At 28.6% G+C, this 18790-nt stretch overlaps 2 protein-coding genes and 1 non-coding gene across 5 annotated transcripts; all 3 read left to right on the forward strand.

Moving 5' to 3' along the window:
• The first annotated feature begins 269 nt into the window (after positions 1 to 269).
• On the forward strand, positions 270 to 1962 carry LOC105650018 (UDP-glycosyltransferase 84B1). The gene has a single exon (XM_012236919.4). It carries the CDS (start codon positions 350 to 352, stop codon positions 1808 to 1810), a length of 1461 nt encoding a protein of 486 aa, XP_012092309.1. The 5' UTR covers positions 270 to 349; the 3' UTR covers positions 1811 to 1962.
• A 953-nt stretch (positions 1963 to 2915) lies between these two features.
• Positions 2916 to 6550, forward strand: LOC105628061 (uncharacterized). Of its 3 annotated transcripts, XM_089718659.1 has the most exons (4): positions 3039 to 3169; positions 4061 to 4242; positions 4325 to 5073; positions 5905 to 6550. In XM_089718659.1, the coding sequence occupies exons 2-4, from the start codon at positions 4210 to 4212 to the stop codon at positions 6431 to 6433; spliced, it is 1311 nt and encodes a 436-aa protein (XP_089574785.1). In that variant the 5' UTR covers positions 3039 to 3169; positions 4061 to 4209; the 3' UTR covers positions 6434 to 6550. The 3 variants fall into 3 exon arrangements, with proteins under 3 accessions (XP_012064772.1, XP_089574785.1, XP_037494907.1); XM_012209382.4 differs by lacking the exon at positions 4061 to 4242 and having other exon boundaries at positions 2916 to 3332; XM_037638979.2 differs by lacking the exon at positions 3039 to 3169 and having other exon boundaries at positions 3341 to 4242.
• An 840-nt stretch (positions 6551 to 7390) lies between these two features.
• Positions 7391 to 7475, forward strand: TRNAM-CAU (transfer RNA methionine (anticodon CAU)). Its single transcript is given in 2 exon segments — positions 7391 to 7428; positions 7440 to 7475. It is a non-coding gene; the product is annotated as a tRNA-Met (tRNA).
• The last annotated feature ends 11315 nt before the right edge of the window (positions 7476 to 18790 follow it).

The raw sequence follows: 18790 nt of genomic DNA on the forward strand, positions 1-18790 counted from the left end.
TTGGAAAAAAAAAAAGGTTCAACAATTTGAAGCTTATCCATTCTGCTTCTTCACATTAAATTCTATAGATATGGAAGTATAATTGCAACTAAATTGAATTAGCCCTCTATAGCATGAAAAAATCTGAAGAAAAGTCACAATATTTTGTCCATTTATGGTAATATTATCCAAAAACCAAATCCACTAGGATTGCCTAGTTAAAAATTGCAGATTTCAAGCATTAATTGCAATTAATTAATAGGAAAAGTCTTATAAATTTCAATATTGAACTGAGCAGTTGACAAAATAAGAAAACTTTCCTAATAGTGTTCTTCTCCTTTTTCTTATAGCTTTAGAAGCAAAAACTAAAATGGTAGCTGAAGCTGAACAAGTGAGCATTCTAATGGTAACAATGGCCTTACAGGGCCATATGAACCCAATGTTGAGCTTAGCAAAACGCCTCGTTTCAAAAGGTATTCACATTACTATTGCTATTAATGATGTTGCTCGCCACCGAATGCTAAAGTCAAAAGCCTCAACTGCTTTGTCTACCACCACCACAGACACCACTTCTAAACCTCCTGGAATTGATCTTGTTTTCTACTCCGATGGGCTTAGCCCGGAATTTGATCGCGATAGCGATGTCGATTTGACTCTAAAATCCTTACGTACTGTAGGATCTGAAAACCTGTCAAATATCATAACCAATTCAGATAAAAAATTTTCTTGCATTATTTGTAATCCATTCATGCCATGGATGCCTGATATTGCTGAAAAACATGGTATCCCTTGTGCAGTACTTTGGATTCAAGCTTGTCTTGTCTACTCTATTTACTATCATTTTTTTAAATATGCTAATTCCTTTCCTTCATTAGAAAACCCTAACGAGTCCATAGAATTGCCTGGATTGCCTGTTTTACAGGTAAAAGATCTTCCTTCCTTTATATTCCCATCAAGTCCTGAAATATTCAAAAAAATTGTGTCAGAGTTTCTTCAAAAATTAGATAAAGTGCAATGGGTTTTGGTAAATTCTTTTACTGAACTTGAAGAAGAGACAGTTAAGTCCATGAATTGCTATCTCCATCATATTTTTCCTATTGGTCCATTGGTTTCCCCATTTTTATTTCAAAAACAAGAAGAAAATATTATTTCCAATATTGATATGTGGAATTCTAATGATAATGCGTGCATAGAATGGCTTGATAAAAGACCACCTTCTTCTGTCATCTATATTTCATTTGGAACCATTACTTTGTTATCTCAAACGCAAATGGAAAACTTGGCAATTGCATTAGAGAATAGTCAGAAACCATTTCTTTGGGTTATTAAGGCAAAAGAAAACTGTTTTGATCATGAAAACAGAGGAAGTGAATTGTTTCTTAGGTTCTTAGAGGAAACAAAGGATAGGGGGATGGTGGTTACATGGTGTCCTCAAGATAAGGTTTTGATGCACAAAGCTATTGGTTGCTTCTTTACGCATTGTGGATGGAATTCATCATTGGAGGCTGTGGTGGCTGGAGTGCCAGTTATTGCTTATCCGGGATGGACTGATCAACCAACAGTTGCTAAGTTGTTGGTTGATGTTCTAAAGATTGGAGTTCGGATTAAAGTTGAAGAAGAAGGTGGTGAGGTGGTAGCAAGCGCAGATGAAATAAAAAGATCTATTCTGGAGATTACCGATGGAGAAAAAGCGGAAGAGATTAAGAAAAATGTTGTGGAGTTGAGAGAGAGAGCTAAAAAAGTAGTGGCGGATGGTGGTTCTTCTAATGAAAATCTTGATCTTTTTATTAAAAAGATCACTTTGAATTCTTCGTGCTTCCTGAAAACTTAATAATGTATATCTAATGCATATATATATCAAGATTATGAATGAATGATGGTAGTCATTATGGCGGAAAAAGGCTCAAAGTTCCTCCAACTGAAATGTATTGTACTGCTACTTGTTTGATAATAAGATCGTAGTTGTAATGTGTCTTGTGTCAATGAATCTACCACCATGATGTAATACTCATAAGAGAATGATTTGTCAAACCCGGTTTATAACTTTATTTATAAAATAAATAAATGAAAATTTTTTTTTATTAATCAAGGCACGTATATGACCTGATAATAGATTTAGATTTAAATCATTTATCTCAATATTCAAAAAGAAAACATTTTTTTAAATGCAGATATTTGTGAATAAAAAAAATAAAATGGAAATAATTTTAAAAATCTTTATTTTTATTAATTTGCACTACAAATAACCTATAGATCACTATAGATAAATGTTATCCTAATTCTAAAATGAATTATACAGTAAAACCATTATTCTGAAAATTTGACCGAACTAATCGGTTTGACTTGATTAATCGGGAACCAAACTATGGCCAAATTCAGATTGGATAATAAAAATGAAAGCTTCAAAAACTGAAGTGAACCAATGAAAATGGGATAAAAACTCAACTGAAAACTAAGTGAGAACGGACGGATCAGATCAGCAATTAATATACTTTGATTTAAAATATGAGTTCTTTTTCAAAATATGGACCTCTTAAAAATCTGGACTTTTAATTTTTTAAATTTTGAACCTCTTTATTTTTAAATCCAAAATCTTATTTTATTAATTAAAACAACTAAATTACTCGATCTCAAAAACTATTGTGAAAAATAATAATATGTTTTATGGTAATTAATTTTTTTTTTTATTATTAAATTTAGTATTTTTTATTCTTTTTCTTTAATATTATTTACTAACTTTTTATTCTTTTTGTAAAAACCAAATTCGAATCTTTTTATTTTTGGTTAATATCAAAGTTATATTTCTAACATATATTTTCAATTATATTAAATAATTAAATCTATGCCTTCTATCAAACCATTCCCACCCTTTCAAAAGAAAAAGAAAACCATTCCCACAAAAATATTTGACAGGTCCCACGTGTGAAACTCTCTTCAAACCCCCATAAACTCTATAACCAAGTCAACGTCTCTCCCTGTTTCATTCAAGAAAGCAAAAGAAAGAGAGGTATCCACTGTTCTCGGCACTGAACCAGAGAATCTTGATTTCAAGGAAGACATTAACAATGAAACAAGAAACGTTAACATTAGTACTAGTGAATCTTGCTGGGATTATGCAGAGAGCCGATGAGTCATTATTGCCAGGAGTTTATAAAGAAGTCGGCGCTGATTTACATATGGACCCAACTGGGTTAGGTTCACTTACTCTGTTTAGATCTATAGTTCAGTCTTTTTGTTACCCATTAGCAGCTTATCTTGCTTTACGTCATAACCGTACCCATGTTATTGCTCTTGGTGCATTTCTTTGGGCTACTGCCACCTTTCTTGTTGCTATATCCTCCACATTTTTACAGGTCCCTTTTTTACTCTGTTTCTTTCTTTTTGATAACATTTTATGGTAGTTTTGAAGTCTTTAATATTGTTATTGCAATTTTGAGTTACCCATTTTGTGGGTTTTGTTGATGCTGTTGTATTTTAGAATTTACTGCTTTGGGTTATATGGATAGATCCGTAAAGTCAAATTAAAAATGCACTTCTTGGGAAAATGGAATTTAGTATCTGAGAATTTGTAGTTAATATAGAGCTTGCAGAATATTTAAGTGGTGATTTTTGTAAGATTTGGCCATTTGGTTTTTCGGGTCATTTTCTGGAAAAAGGTTAATATTTAAATTTGTTGGTCATTTTCTGATTCTATAACAGTCTGCAGAAGATTGAATGGTGATAGGCAGAAGGCTGCTTTTTGTATTTCTCTATATTTCTGGTACTTGGTGTGAAAAAGTAAAATTTTGGATTACATAATTGGATGGCCTTCTACTTTCACTGAAACATTTCAAAGGTTAAATATTTACTGAATTTATAAGGCACTATGTGGTTTATCGTGGGATGGATGCAAGTTCCTGATAGGATTTTAAAATCTATGCTCATAAAAAGAACAGTAGCCAAAAAAGCTTTATGGAATTTGCTTCTTCAAGTATCTAAGGATATGCATTTTTTTTTTAACTTATAAGCATTGCTTTAAACTTTTTGTGAAAGGTGACTTTGTAAATAAATGAAATGGAAATCTGAATCACGTCGTCTACAGCTTAGGCTTAGAATTGAAGATTATATTATGCACGTGTTTGAAGATTATATTATGGCGCTCAAAACGTCAAATGCTAATGATGGACCTGGAAATTTTTTGCGAAGAAGCACTGACAAGCTTAACTTCACCAAATCTGAAGAGATTCTGATATGATCTTGAAGAAAGAAATAGGATATTTACATGTATAGTATACCATTTTTATGGTTTCTACCTCCTGGAAAGATTGGCATTGTCACTGAAATATTTTTGCATTTGGTTAAATAGGTGGCAGTTTCAAGAGGTCTCAATGGGATTGGACTTGCCATAGTCATACCTGCAATTCAGTCCCTTGTCGCTGATTCAACTAAAGAAGGCAATCGTGGTACGGCATTTGGATGGCTGCAGCTAACAGGAAATATTGGCTCCATTGTTGGAGGGCTTTGTTCTGTACTGATAGCTACAACATCATTTATGGGAATACCTGGTTGGAGAATTGCTTTCCATTTAGTTGGAATAATAAGCGTGGTAGTTGGTATTTTGATACGCCTCTTTGCCAATGACCCGCGCTTCTCCGAGACTGATAAAATTTCTAAAGATGAAACTTTTAAGTCTTATATTTCAGAATTTAATGATCTGATCAAAGAAGCAAAGCTGGTTATGAAAATACCATCTTTCCAGATACTTGTAGCTCAAGGTGTCTTTGGATCATTCCCTTGGTCAGCTTTATCATTTACTCCTATGTGGCTAGAACTTATTGGCTTCTCCCATGAAAAAACTGCATTCCTTATGACTCTTTTTACAATTGGCGGTTGTCTTGGTTCTTTATTTGGAGGTATTATGGGAGATATCCTTGCTAACCACTACCCTAATTCTGGGAGAATTATCCTGTCACAGATAAGCGCCGGGTCAACCATTCCCTTAGCAGCAGTTTTGCTTCTGGTATTGCCTTATGATCCATCCACCAGCTTCATACATGGTTTGGTCTTGTTCATAATGGGTTTCTGCACATCTTGGAATGCTCCTGCTACAAACAAGTTTGTATTTCTAATTCACATTATCCTTTCAACCCTTGTGTTCATAAACTAATAGCTCGTTGACATGTTTGGTTGAAGGAGTAAAGCATATATATAACAAATCATGGCTTCATCATCTAGGTGAGAACAGTATTGCTCATTACATAGAGCTAAAGTTCTGTAGTTTTAATTAGTGAAAGGAACAAATCAAGAACATCCAATTGAATAAGATACCCATTAGTTTACTCAGATGAGTCGAAGAACCCAAGATAATTTTTTTTTTCCTTGTTTGCATAGTGCTATAAGTGATCCTCAAGACCTCATGTGAAAAGAGATGACTTTTAGTAAATGGGTCATAAGGTGTAGTGCCATGTGTAATTAATTTTCAATTTTCAGATCACAATATTTTCAAGGGAAGGCACAGTTTCACTTGTGGAAAGAAACCCCCTTCGAGTCATTCAAATACCTAAGTGTCGACCAAATTCTGTGGATTGCAAGTTTACCATTTGGATTTAATCCATTCGGCTACTGCAGTAATGTTTTTCTTTCTTCGTGTTTTTTTTTTTTATTTTTTTGTTTATATGAGGATCCTTTGGTAAGGAAACTTTACTTTGCAAGGATAAAATGTAAAATGGGTGAGTTTAATTCATGAAATTATACTCTTTTCTGTAGTTATTTTCGTCAATAATCCTAGTAATTTGCATGAACGTTTGGTTAAAACACAATATGTTATGGTATTAAATGACACAGGCCAAACTGTAATTGTAGTCTCCTTCAATTGTTTAATGATAAGTATAAAATATGTGAATATTTGATATTTGTTCTCTGATTTAAACATAATGTGTTTGACAGTCCAATCTTCGCAGAGATAGTTCCAGATAAATCTCGAACCAGCATATATGCTTTGGATAGTTCATTCGAGTCCGTTCTAGCTTCATTTGCTCCTCCTTTAGTTGGGATTTTGGCTCAGCACATTTATGGTTATAAAATTCCAAAAGCATCATTAGACACTGTCAAAGTTGAAACAGATAGAGAAAATGCTGCATCACTCGCCAAGGCACTACAAACTGCAATTAGCATTCCAATGGCAGTTTGTTCCTTCACTTATTCCTTTCTGTACTGCACTTACCCAAGAGACCGAGATCGAGCAAAGATGAATGCTTTGATAGATTCAGAACTGCAGCAACTGGAGGCAGTTATATCTGGTTCAGGACAAATGTACTCACAACTAGATGATTCAAAATCACAAGCCTTTAATGGAGTGAAAAGAAGTGAGATTGAATTAGAGTTTGAGAAGGATGAGATTATTGATGTAGATGATAACGATAAGAAGGCTCTACTTTCTCATCAACAAACCTTCTCAATTTTAGGAAACAGATAAACTTGTCATGCAGAACTATCCCTCTCATATGAATGTTTACAATGAAGGATGCTTGCATTGACATAAAACCTTTTTTTTTTTTTTTAACTCTAAATCTGAGGGCTACATATTTTCAGACATGAGTAAATCCACTTGTTTTGAATTTTTTTGAGTATCTCACTTTTTTAGATATTAGATTAATCTTGTTTGAGGATTGTGGGTACCTCTACTCAGAAATATTTTTTCTATAAACATATTTTTTGAACTCAAGCATATATTATTTTATACCACTCTTTATGTATGAGTAATTCCATTTTTATTGTTGATCAACTTGTATGTTTGTGCTCATCTTTTAAGACTGGATTAGTGATCAAACCGGTACGAGGCTGGTCACCAGTTGGGGGCCTACCTAGTTAAATTCAATTAATTCTTTTGTGAAATTTTTTTGAAAAAGAAGATATATATAAAAAAAAACATTAGCTCTCTATCTGATTCAGAAATGGATCATATTACCTACGGATTGGGTTAGTAGTACACAAAAACAACACAAGAACCACATAACCATTGCAATTTAGACCCATACCATAGGGATGAAAGGTACTATAATATATTTATGGTACTCGTTTAAATCTCATATCGTATATAGGTTCACTCTGGAAACCATAGTAATATATGGTCTAAGCTGACTAATTAATAAAATTGATATTTTAGTAGATTTTATTACTTTGAACTAAGTTTAGGCTTAAGTGCTTGATTATGCTTAGGATAAAAATGCAAAAATCACAGCTTCACTTAGCTCTCCAACCTAAATTTTCAGGTCTTTCTAATTGTATTTGCACCAATTTAGCATTAATTTTTTCATTTCCTATTAGTTCTTCCAAAATACATTTTACATTCCACAAAGAATTCATGTTCATAAATAACAATTTGTGAATTGATATTATAGAAAGTATACAGTAGCCAAATTAAAACAACGATGGGGTGGTGGCGCAGTTGGCTAGCGCGTAGGTCTCATAGCTATAGAGTTATCCTGAGGTCGAGAGTTCGAGCCTCTCTCACCCCAATATGATTTTTTTTTTTTTTAATTTTTAGCCCTTTATTGTAGATAAGACTCTATGAACCCCACGTCAAGGAACAAAAAGTATGATCTTCATTCATTTCTCAACGCCCACACCTATTTCACAGTGCTTCTGCTTTATGTGAATACCAGGTACTTTTCCTTTTAAAGCTCATCATCATATTTTCCTTTTGCTTTGATCATTAACTTTTCATTTTTGCATATTATGGACATTAAAGGCAGGCAGCAAGTTAGTATAGCATAGTGGACCCATATCTTTTAATTGTAATTTCGGCATCCCTCACACCAAATTGAAAAATTTTAATGGGTTCGAACACTTAATTGCAAAAGTTTTACATTGAAACACTGGGATAGAACTTTTTGAAAAATTCAGACACTAAATTTATAATTATTCCAAACAAAATTAACATATCAACATCTAATCTTCCAATAAAACTTATTTAATCAAATGTTTGATTAATTTTAAAAACAATTTAATACAATTCATTTAATTTTTACCAATATTAACATAAGGATATATTAGAAAAAAATGAAATAAAAATTATAATTTCACCATATTAATTAAATTTTATTAATCCATATGTAAATCAAATTAAAACATAAATTACGGGACAAAGGGGTATTATAAAGACTAAGTGTATGTGTGGTTTCTTGGGCCATTTAGGGTTAAAAATGCTAAAATGAATAAAAATAGTCAAGGTAAACCTTTTTAGCAGAGTATATTTTCAAACGTTAATCATAAAAAATTGTGATCCACAATTCAATTTGGAGACTAAGCCAAAAAGAGATATTTTCGTTACAAGTTCCTTAATATTGACAAGGATAACTTGTTTTCAATGAGACAAAGAAGATAAAACTTATAATAGAAAACAAAACTCACATGGGATGTCAATAATACAAAAATAAAAGAAAATTATCCATAGTGAAAATTCAATTAAAATTTCAACTTGTCAATATATATATATATTTTAAAAAATCTCTTTAATTCCTCAACAACGTTTGATAAATGATAGATGCTAAAAAACGTTCATCATCGAGCAAAATAAGTTTATTGTTCTTTCTTAGTGTTTGAATTTCAATTAACAGTACCCAGTTTTATATTTTTTTATGAAAAATTTCGTGACACTTCAGATTTTGTGAGATTTCATTATATTCATAAAACTATAAAATTTTATAATATTATACATTTATTTATACGATCAACAAAATGATAATCTGATTGGTAAGAAAGAAAGTTTCTTATAATTATCAATTAAAGTTTAATTTCACTAGAAAGATTCCAAAAACATTAGAAATAATATTTCTAACTACATTAAACTGATATAGAAAAGTGTGTTTAAAAATTTTTTGGTGAGGGAATTTAATCTCAATGCATATAATTAAATTAAACTTGAAAATACATATGACCATAAGTAAAAGAGAAAAACAACCTCATTTATATATAGTTTTACCATATTATGTCCACCTCTTTGGTTTGGTTAATTACAAAACAATTTAGGTCAGAAAAATAAAAATTATATTATCCAAATTATTAAACCTGGTTAATAAAGTAAATAGCATATTTTCTTCTTTTTATTTTTATCTGTCATTTAAGGCTTTTACACTGTATTTAAAAAAACACTTAAATTACTTAAATTATGCATACCTTTTAATTTGACTAATTTTTAATCTCACCTAATTACTTTAATCTCGACAATTCTCTCTCTATTAATTGGCCACTAAAATTAAAAGAGAGAAAAAGAAAAGTGATGAGATGAGTTTTAGAAAATTTTAAAAAATAGATGTATTGGCGTGTAATGTCGAGTTGACTTGCCTGAACTCAACTTAAGTTTGAATTGGTAAGGGATTTTATTTATTTGTATGTCCGACCTATTTAACCGCAATTTGGATCACATTTAGTACGGTGTCAAAAAGGATTATTTCATATCAATATGATTCGTCAAAATATATAAAATTAGTAAACCAGGGTTGATAAACGATACTGTAAATAGATCGTCTATGATATGAGTTAAAACAAATAATTTAATGAATCTATTAGCAAATTTATCACAATTCATTTAATTAAGCGTGTCCAATATGACCTATCACATTATGATGTGATATGCTAAAAAATTTAGAATAAAATAGTTATTTAGGCATATAATATATCCAACCCGGTGAATTAAGTGAGTTGTACTAAATTTTATGACTCAAATACTGTCATCCCACATTGATTTGGGATAAAGATTGTATTCAAAAAATAAGATTTGAACAATCCTACTCTCCTTGAGTTAATCTTCGAAAAGTGAACTAAATTTAGTCCATTTTATTAACTCATACAACTCGTTAAATTAAAAGTATTATATTATATATATGTCATATAGAATCCACATTATTAAATATAGTATTGTATTTATATAACTCCAAATTTCATATCGTATTATGATTCAAATATTTAACAAAATTAATAAATATCATTATTGTGTTGAGCTTTATAGTCTCACCTTGGAAGCCGCCATAGTAAAATATTCAGCAACACAACCGAATATTGAGGTCTTGTAAAAAAAAATTAGAAATTACCTTGGGGTAAGTGGGGTTTAAACTCCCAACCTCAGGATTGCTCTTTAACTATGAGACTTATATGTTAGCCAACTGCGCCATCACCCCATTGATGTTTTTAATTTGACTAACACAACTTCTTCTAAAATGTGAGGTTGATTAGGCTTGCATCACTTGATTAAAGCTAAGGCTGAAAATAGAAAAATCACCACTACATTTACCCCCCCCCCCCCCCAACCCAACAATGTTCAGGTCTTTGCAGCTTTATTTGAACCAATTTAGCATTAGTTTTTTAATCTCACATTCACGAAGAACTAGTCTTAGCCAAATCGAAAATATTACCGTGGTGGTGGCGCAGTTGGTTAGTGTGTATGTCTCATTGCTAAAGAGTTATCATGAGGTTGAGAGTTCAAGCTTGTCTCATCCCAATGCAACTTTTCTTTTTCCAATTTTTTAACCCTTTCTCATAGATACTGATATATGAAACCCCCTCTGAAGGAGGGAAGCATTAGAACATGGAGAGATGCCTATAACCAAAAGCAACTTTGATTTGATTTTGCATTAACAAAAAGTATCATCTTTATTGATTTAACTCAACACCCACACCCATTTCACAATGCTTCTGCTTCATGTACATACACATTTTGGTCATTAACTTTTCATTTTCGAATATTATGGAGATTAAACGCAGACAGCAAGTTAATGTAGAATATGAGTTGTCAACATACTGTGGGACTTCGATTTTCCATTTGTCAATGGACATAATATATTTGTGATAGAGCTACAAATTACTTGAGTTATTCATGAAAGATTTAAAAGCTCAGTCAATTTAATTACAATATGCTTAATTAATTTACTTAGGTTGTGTTCGGTAATAACTCTTTTAAGTAATTTTTAGCATTTTGATTAAATACTATTTTTTATTGTGCTCGGTAACATAACTTTTGAATTAGTTTTAGAGGTTAAAATAGTGTTTTATAAAAGGTTAACTCTATAAGATTTAGCTTTTAAGGTTTGTTCAACAAAATTAGTTGTTTTAGTAGTATTAAATTTTCACAAAACGCTATCTTAACCTCTAAAAAATCAGTTCAAACGTTATGTTACCGAACACTATAAAAAGCAGCGAAAACGCTACTTTTTACTTAAAAAGTTGTTGTCGAACACGACCTTAGTGTTTTATGAAAAAATATTTAAACACATACTAGTTACTTAAACAGCTTCACGCTACTCAAATAACTAACAACTATCAAAATAGTTAATTTACCAAACAGACCTTAAATTAAACGATTTGGATTTGATCTTCAAATTATAATAGGCTGAATTTAAATATTCATAAATTAAAAATTTTAATCAGTTCTATAATTCATCCATATTTAAATTTAAAGTCCATATGCTTTATCCTTTGTTTGCAATAATGAATTTCATCAAATTTTGTAGAATTCATTTATAAATTCAATTTTTTGTTTCGTATGAAAAACAAATTAAGAATTAAATTTTACAAATTCAATTATATAGATTTGTATATAACTAAACCAAATTAGGTGGAATTTCCAAATGAATTATATAAACTTAAACGATCCAAAGCTTATGAATCTTCATTTTCTTAATCTTCTAAAATTATAATACCAAGGATATTTCAGAAATAAAAGCAAATGAGATTTTAATTTTTAAATTTATTTCAAATATAAAAAATTCAATTACTAATGAATTTTATCAATTATAAATGAATTCCATATTTGAGTCGTTGATTTATACTAAATGAAGCATTAATTTATAATTACATGTGACGTACTCATTGAAAATCATTCATTGAAAAAGTCATTATTTTTTCTCCAACTTTATGCACTCATGATATTTCTAATCTTTTTTTTTTTTTTTGAAAGGGATGATATTTCTAATCTTTATTATACGTGCTTTTCCATATTTCTATAATATATAAAAGAAGAGAAATCTATCATAGATAATAATCAAGTGTAAGTATCTGAAATTGCCACATATAATAAGAGTTAATATAATTGTAAGAAGATAAGTTATTTTATATTTTCAGATAATGTCTTTGTCAAAATAATATCTATAAAAAAGATTATTTCTAGCATTAATATATTAATATAAATTTATTTCTTATCAAAAATAATTACTATCTTTATTTCATAATATTTGTCACATTTTGAATTTCATGTTTTTTAAGAAAATCATTAAATTTGTTTAAGTTATAGTAAATTATTGAATAAATTGTCTATATTACCCTTAATTACTACTAATTCTTTAAGAATATCGTTAAATTGAAGTAATAATTATCATATACAAATGGTAAACATGACAAAAAAATATTTATTAGTCCTTAAAACCACAAATGTGACAAGTATTTTAGAACAAACTATTTTTTCAAATGTGACAATTATTATGGAACGATGAAGTAATAAGTAAACTACACATTTAAAAAGTGTGAATAAACAATATATTACTATTAGATAAACAATATATAAAAAATTTAAAAAATATAAATTGAAACGTATGAATATATGATAATTTTTAAAAAATAGGACATTCACACGCTTAGAACACACTACACTAAATATATAATACATTAATATTTCAAATAAATATACAATCATTTATAATAAATTATAAACATAAAATAAAAAAATTAATTTTTTATTTCAATGACACAAAAACAAATAAAAAAATATTTTATTTTAATTAGTAATTAAAAAAAAAACCTTGGTTGATTAGCTTGGTGTATGAAGTAGTCTCATATACCAAAAGTTAGGTTACACGGATACGGGATACGGGATACGAGATACGAGAACATACGGAATATGATAATTTTTTTAAAAAGTAGGACATTCACACGCTTAGGACATACTACACTAAATAAGTAATACATTAATATTTCAAATAAATAAATAATTATTTATAATAAATTATAAACATAAAAAAAACTTAGTTTCTTATTTCAATAACATAAAAATAAATTAAAAAAACACTTAATTTTTTTATTGGTAATGAAAAAAAACTTTAATTGATTAGCTTGGTGTATGAAATAGTTTCATATACCAGAAGTTAGATTGCACAGACATAAGACAAGAGATATAAGAATGTATGTTATACGATAATTTTTAAACAAGTAGCGCATCCACATGTATAGGACACACTACACTCAATAAATAATACATTAATACTTCAAATAAATAAATAATCATTTATAATAAATCATAAACGTAAAACTTAAATAATACTTAATTTTTATTTCAATATAATTAATTAAATTCTCAAAATTATTATAACTATTGAAAAATACATTAATAGTGTGTGTGCATTCTTTGATATATGTCATATCATGCATGACTGTTGCTATTGTCAGTGAAAAGCTTCGTCGGATATTTAAGAAAACATATCTTAGTTAGTGATGACAATTTTACCCGACCCGGCGGGTACCCGAGTCAATCTAATTTTAGTGGATTTGGTTAGTGAATAAACGAGTGTTGGACGAGTTTAGATAGTATTTTTACTACTTGTATTGGGTTCGGATCGGGTTTAAGAACTTGGGTACCCGTTATCCGTTTAATTAACATTTCAAAAATATTTAAAATAATTATTTTTCTAAAAAAATTATATATATATATATATATATATATATATAATACACCTTTTTAATTATAATTAATGCTATAATTATATTCAATATTTATATTATATTTTTTATTAAATCAAAATAATAATTTTATAATTTTTACTTATTTTTTATTTTTAAAAAATAAAAAATATTTTAATGTAAACTGGTATTTAAACGGGTTCGAGTATTTATAATACATTTCACGATCATTTTATTATATAATTTTATTATTTTTAAATAATGTTATAAAGGATTATTTCATCTTTTAATGTTGCTCTGCGCATAACATAGATACTAACACTAATAAATTGTTAAAACAAATATTATTCAATATTTTAAGATTTTTAAATTAACATTAAATTATTTTTTATTTAAAACTTAATTTTATAAAATAGTTTTTTAATTATACTCCCTCCGTTCTATTCAAATAGAGAAAATTTCTTTTTTGGACATTCTATTTATATAGAGAAATTTTTCCAATATGGTAACTTTGGGACTAATGCCAATGCAAAAAGTCCAATATGCCCTTGCTTTGGTTTATAGATTAAAAATTAACTTTGTGAGTATTTTAAAAAAGTGACAGACATTAATGTGGTTAGCATTTAATGTGCAAATATTGACTGAACCATGCATTAAGAAAATGTGAGATTCAAGCACATTATGTGCACAAATTCAATTTCACCAAAAAGCTTATGATTAACATTTAAGTGTGCACATATGGTGAAATTTACTCACAACCCTAATAAATCCTGAACGGAGAAAAATTTTCCTTAAAACGACAGTGCTTAAATAAAAATAGTTGTGCTCATTTATATTTACTCTAATGAACTCCTTAAATGGCTAAAGAGAGAGATACAAAATCTAAACCCTAATTTCATTGCTTAAATAAAAATAGTTGTGTTTATTTTTTGCCTTATGCCAAATCCTATAAATTGTCTTAGTGGATATGGATAAATTGTTTGCAACTTTACGAATATTGCAATTATTTAACTACCATTTTCAGTTTCAGAACAAAGCAACATACACCGTATGTTTCTCATCTTCAGTAATATTTTTCCTTTTGTTGCCTTTTCGAGCCTCTTCTAGAACGTTGCTTGATGGTGGTGTTGTTTCAGATTATATAGAAGGCGATTGGTCAGTGGATAGCAAGGAGATCAAGTTTAAGGGTTGATTATTGAATATGGGCACATCTTTTGAAGTTGCAAGCAAGTTTTGAGAGATTATATTCAAATCAAAAGAAAGAACTGTGTCCATGGCGTTTGTGGATTAAATTTTAGAGTTGTGAACTCATCCCTATTTAAATGAATTAAGCTTTGAAAATTTGACTTCAAATTTCATTTTTTACGTGTAAATTTGGAGAAGCAAAAGAAAGAATTTGAGGTTGAAAATTTTGGCTCGAAACTTTCTGTCAACTCTCATGCCGATTTTTTCAATCCAAATTTGATATTGATATTGATATTAATATTAATATTGACATTTTAGTGCGCAATTGCAATTAAACAGCCCCTTTTTTTTTTTTTGTTATTGGGAAGTATAAACAAATAAGCATTATTTAAACAATATATCCTCTCTCTCATTATTTATTACTTTTTATTGCAAATTGAGAACCACTTTAATACATTTTCAAAAATAAGTTAAGAAAAAAAATTCACAAAAAGACCACCTCCTTAATTCTAGAGAAATTTTGACTTTTTATATATAAATAAAACGGAGGGAGTAATATATACTAAAAACAATTGATTTATGTAAGTTTGAAAAAGGTTATGAATCATAAACTAAATTCAAAGACAGCAATAATGTTTGGAAATTAGTTTTAGTTTTAAAATGTGAAAGCCAACATCCTAAGATAGATCACCGTCACCGACACTCCATTTTTGTTTATTTATGTATTCCCCTCGAGTAATAAATTTGTGCAGCATCTCAAGGTTCTGTGCAGTTCCTTTAATATCCTCCACGCCTCTTAACGTTCAAATTGATGAAGCAGTCTCATTTAGTTTTGCCGTATGTACCTACATATATAAATTAGGCTAATTAAAATTTTCATCCAGCTACAACTATAAATGAATTGAGTCCCTTGTGAGCTGTACAAGTCTCAGTGAATTAGAAGATCTCTCAAGTCGAGCTATTTCATTTAATAAACGAGTAGAAATCGAGCTCAAATTTATTAGAGCTCAGCTTAATCCGATTTATTTACAATTCTAAATACATTAAAGTTCGAACTATATACATTTAAAGTGTAAGTCTAAATTTAAATGATAAATATGAAAATTTTTACATAGTATTTAAATACTCTTCAATTTTATTAATTTAACCTTAATATGAGCTAATTACTCCAATCTCAACAATTCTCTCTCAATTAACTTGCCACTAAAATTAAAAGAGGAAAAAAAAGGTGATGAGATGAGTTTTAGGGAATTTTTAATAGAAATAAGAGTAAAATTTTAATATTAATTTTTTTAAATGACATAATTTTTAGTAAAATAACTTTTTAAGAGTGACAAATAAATGGTCTATTAGGTAATATTAATTATTTTAGTAGTTGTTAGTTATTGTAATAACTATTAGCTGTTAGTTCTAAGCCATTAGCTATTAGCTTTTAGCTATTTAAATGATTTAAATTAAAAATATTCGGTAAAAATAATTATTTAATTAGCTGATTAACTTAAAATGATAAAAAGAAAACTGGTTGTTTAATTAGTTGAACTGAGGAAAAAAAAAACAATGGTATGATTATTAAAAAAAATCAATTAATCTTTGTGAAAACGTTAAAAGCTATAGTGCTTAACATTTCATATAAAGCTTACTCAAACTCTAAAAGCTACTCCATGTGTCTTAAAATATAAATCGTTTAGAATTTTTATATGGAGATTAAGGAAGTAATTAATTTTCCGAAATTATAACAAAATCAAAGATAATTTAATCAAATTATCTTTTATCTCAAAACTAAAATTAACTTGTAAATATAGTTATTATATCTAATGTAAATAAATATAATATTAAAAATATTATTTATTAAATAATATATATTTTAAAATAAAATTATTATCTAAAAAAGATTTATATTTTGAAAACAAAGAAATATTAGAAAAGTTATATTATTGAGTATTATAATTAACATAGATAGACTAGGTTAAAACAATAGAAAGTATTGACCTACTCTAGTTACATATTAGTAGTACTTTCTTAGTTTCTTATGGCTCAGAATTACAAGAAGATTCATTGGACTAGGTAAGTGAGTAAGTAACAAGAAACCATAAAAAGACAATTTTGGGCAGCAGTTCATTTAAAAGCTCATCATCAATCATTTGGTTTGGCCTTTCTTGTGGGCCCTATAACTTGATATTTATTTATTTATTTATTTATTTATTTATTTATCCATCTTAAATATAATAAACAGAGGCATGAGGATTTGTTTCCTTTAACAAGGATTTAATTTCATGGTTCGCGTAGCAGCTGTGCCCCTTTGAGTCCATCAAGCGACAACCCAATCACTTTCTACAGAATATTCAAGGCCCCTACGCATGATCAAACGGTCCAGCTTGCTTCTTCTACACTAAGCAAGCGCAAGCACTAATCAAAGAGTGTGAAACATACTTGGCAGCATGAATGTGGGACCTATTATTTAGAATCCAAAGTTCTGGGTCCCATGTGCAATGGACAGTTGGCCCCTTTCGTTTTGATTTAATGTTTCCCATATGGGTAAAGCATAAATCCAGTAGCAGAGTTGGATGTACCGAAGTCAACTATTTCAACTCTAGTCTCCAAGTTCTAAAATTATCAATATATAGTTTTCTTTAAACAAATAATTTCAATAAAAAAAAGTTACTTCAGAAAAATAAAAAATAAAATTCACGAGGCTCTATGCTATAATAATTATTATTTGAGACTGTAGATTCAAATTTAATAGCAGATATTTTTAATATATATCAAAAGAATTATATATTATTTAATAATTTTATAATTTGTTCATGTAATCCAAATAATCTATTCAAAGGCAGCGACGAGTCAAAGACGGATAAATCCAATGGCTTGCCTAACAATAACATACCTTTTCATAAATGTCTTTGGACTTTGGTTCATACTTAGAAAAGAGCATTAAAAAAAATATGGGTCAACTTTAATAACGAAAATGAGCACAAATTGATTATTTAGTGGACTATAATATTGAATTATTATCACAATTATGAATTCTGAAAAGTTACTGTATTGGGCTTTGTTTGATTTAAAATGTTCTAATCCCCATAAAATATACAATTCTTAGGAAATTATTTTCTAGAAAATATAATTTGAATATATTTGGTATATAAATAACTTTCCGTGACATAAATTGCTTTAAATTACAAAAGATAATAATATTTATAATATAATTTTAAGCGTGTTTAGATAGTAACAATCTCTAAAAAAGTTGCTCTCAACACGAAAATTAGATGGTCTATTTGCTGAGAAATAAATTAATAGTAAAAATCAAATCTAAATATTTTATACACTTTCCCGAAAGGTATACTTACTTAATCTATTTACCCCAACCAAATACTACCTTAGAATATAAATCCACTAGGTTGAAGTCTGTAACAGAGATGGCAATGTATTCAAATGTAAGACTAAACTTTAACAATATGTTTGGATTAGAGACGTAAGGAAACAAGAGAGGATAAAAGATAAAGGAGGAATTAAAAAAATATGAAAAATTTTAATTTTATTTCTTGTGTTTTGGATATAAGACAAAACTAAAATTATTTTTTCACCCTTAGATTATCATGATAGTTTTTTTTTTATTTCTCCTTCTAATTTTAAAAAATAATTTAGAAGGAAATTAGAGTTATTTTCCTTTCCTACTCATTTTCCTTCATGTTTTGAAATTAATATTTTCCTACAATAACTATTATTTTGTTGGGGGTTAAAATCAATCATGATACAGGAATACAATTCGCCTAATATGTAAATAAAATGGGCTACAGTTGAGTCTAAATGGATTCACATCATAAACGGTTAATCATATGTGACACGACGTGTCACAGATTAACTCGTTTAATCCGTTTATTTAAGAATAAAAATCTAATTTCGTGTATATATATATATATATATATATATATATATATATATATATATATATATATATATATATATATATATATATATATATATG

This window comes from Jatropha curcas, chromosome 3 (genome assembly GCF_041381405.1).
Source record: "Jatropha curcas cultivar XTBG-Jc1 chromosome 3, XTBG_Jcur_1.0, whole genome shotgun sequence".
Classification (NCBI taxonomy): Eukaryota; Viridiplantae; Streptophyta; class Magnoliopsida; order Malpighiales; family Euphorbiaceae; genus Jatropha; species Jatropha curcas.

Bases quoted from the DNA above. Each gene is read 5' to 3' on its own strand.
- LOC105650018 (XM_012236919.4), top strand. From the start codon at position 350: ATGGTAGCTGAAGCTGAACAAGTGAGCATTCTAATGGTAACAATGGCC.
- LOC105628061 (XM_012209382.4), top strand. From the start codon at position 3,045: ATGAAACAAGAAACGTTAACATTAGTACTAGTGAATCTTGCTGGGATT. The intron at 3,333-4,324 runs GTCCCTTTTTTA...TTGGTTAAATAG, and splicing joins TATCCTCCACATTTTTACAG to GTGGCAGTTTCAAGAGGTCT. The intron at 5,074-5,904 runs GTTTGTATTTCT...TGTGTTTGACAG, and splicing joins AATGCTCCTGCTACAAACAA to TCCAATCTTCGCAGAGATAG.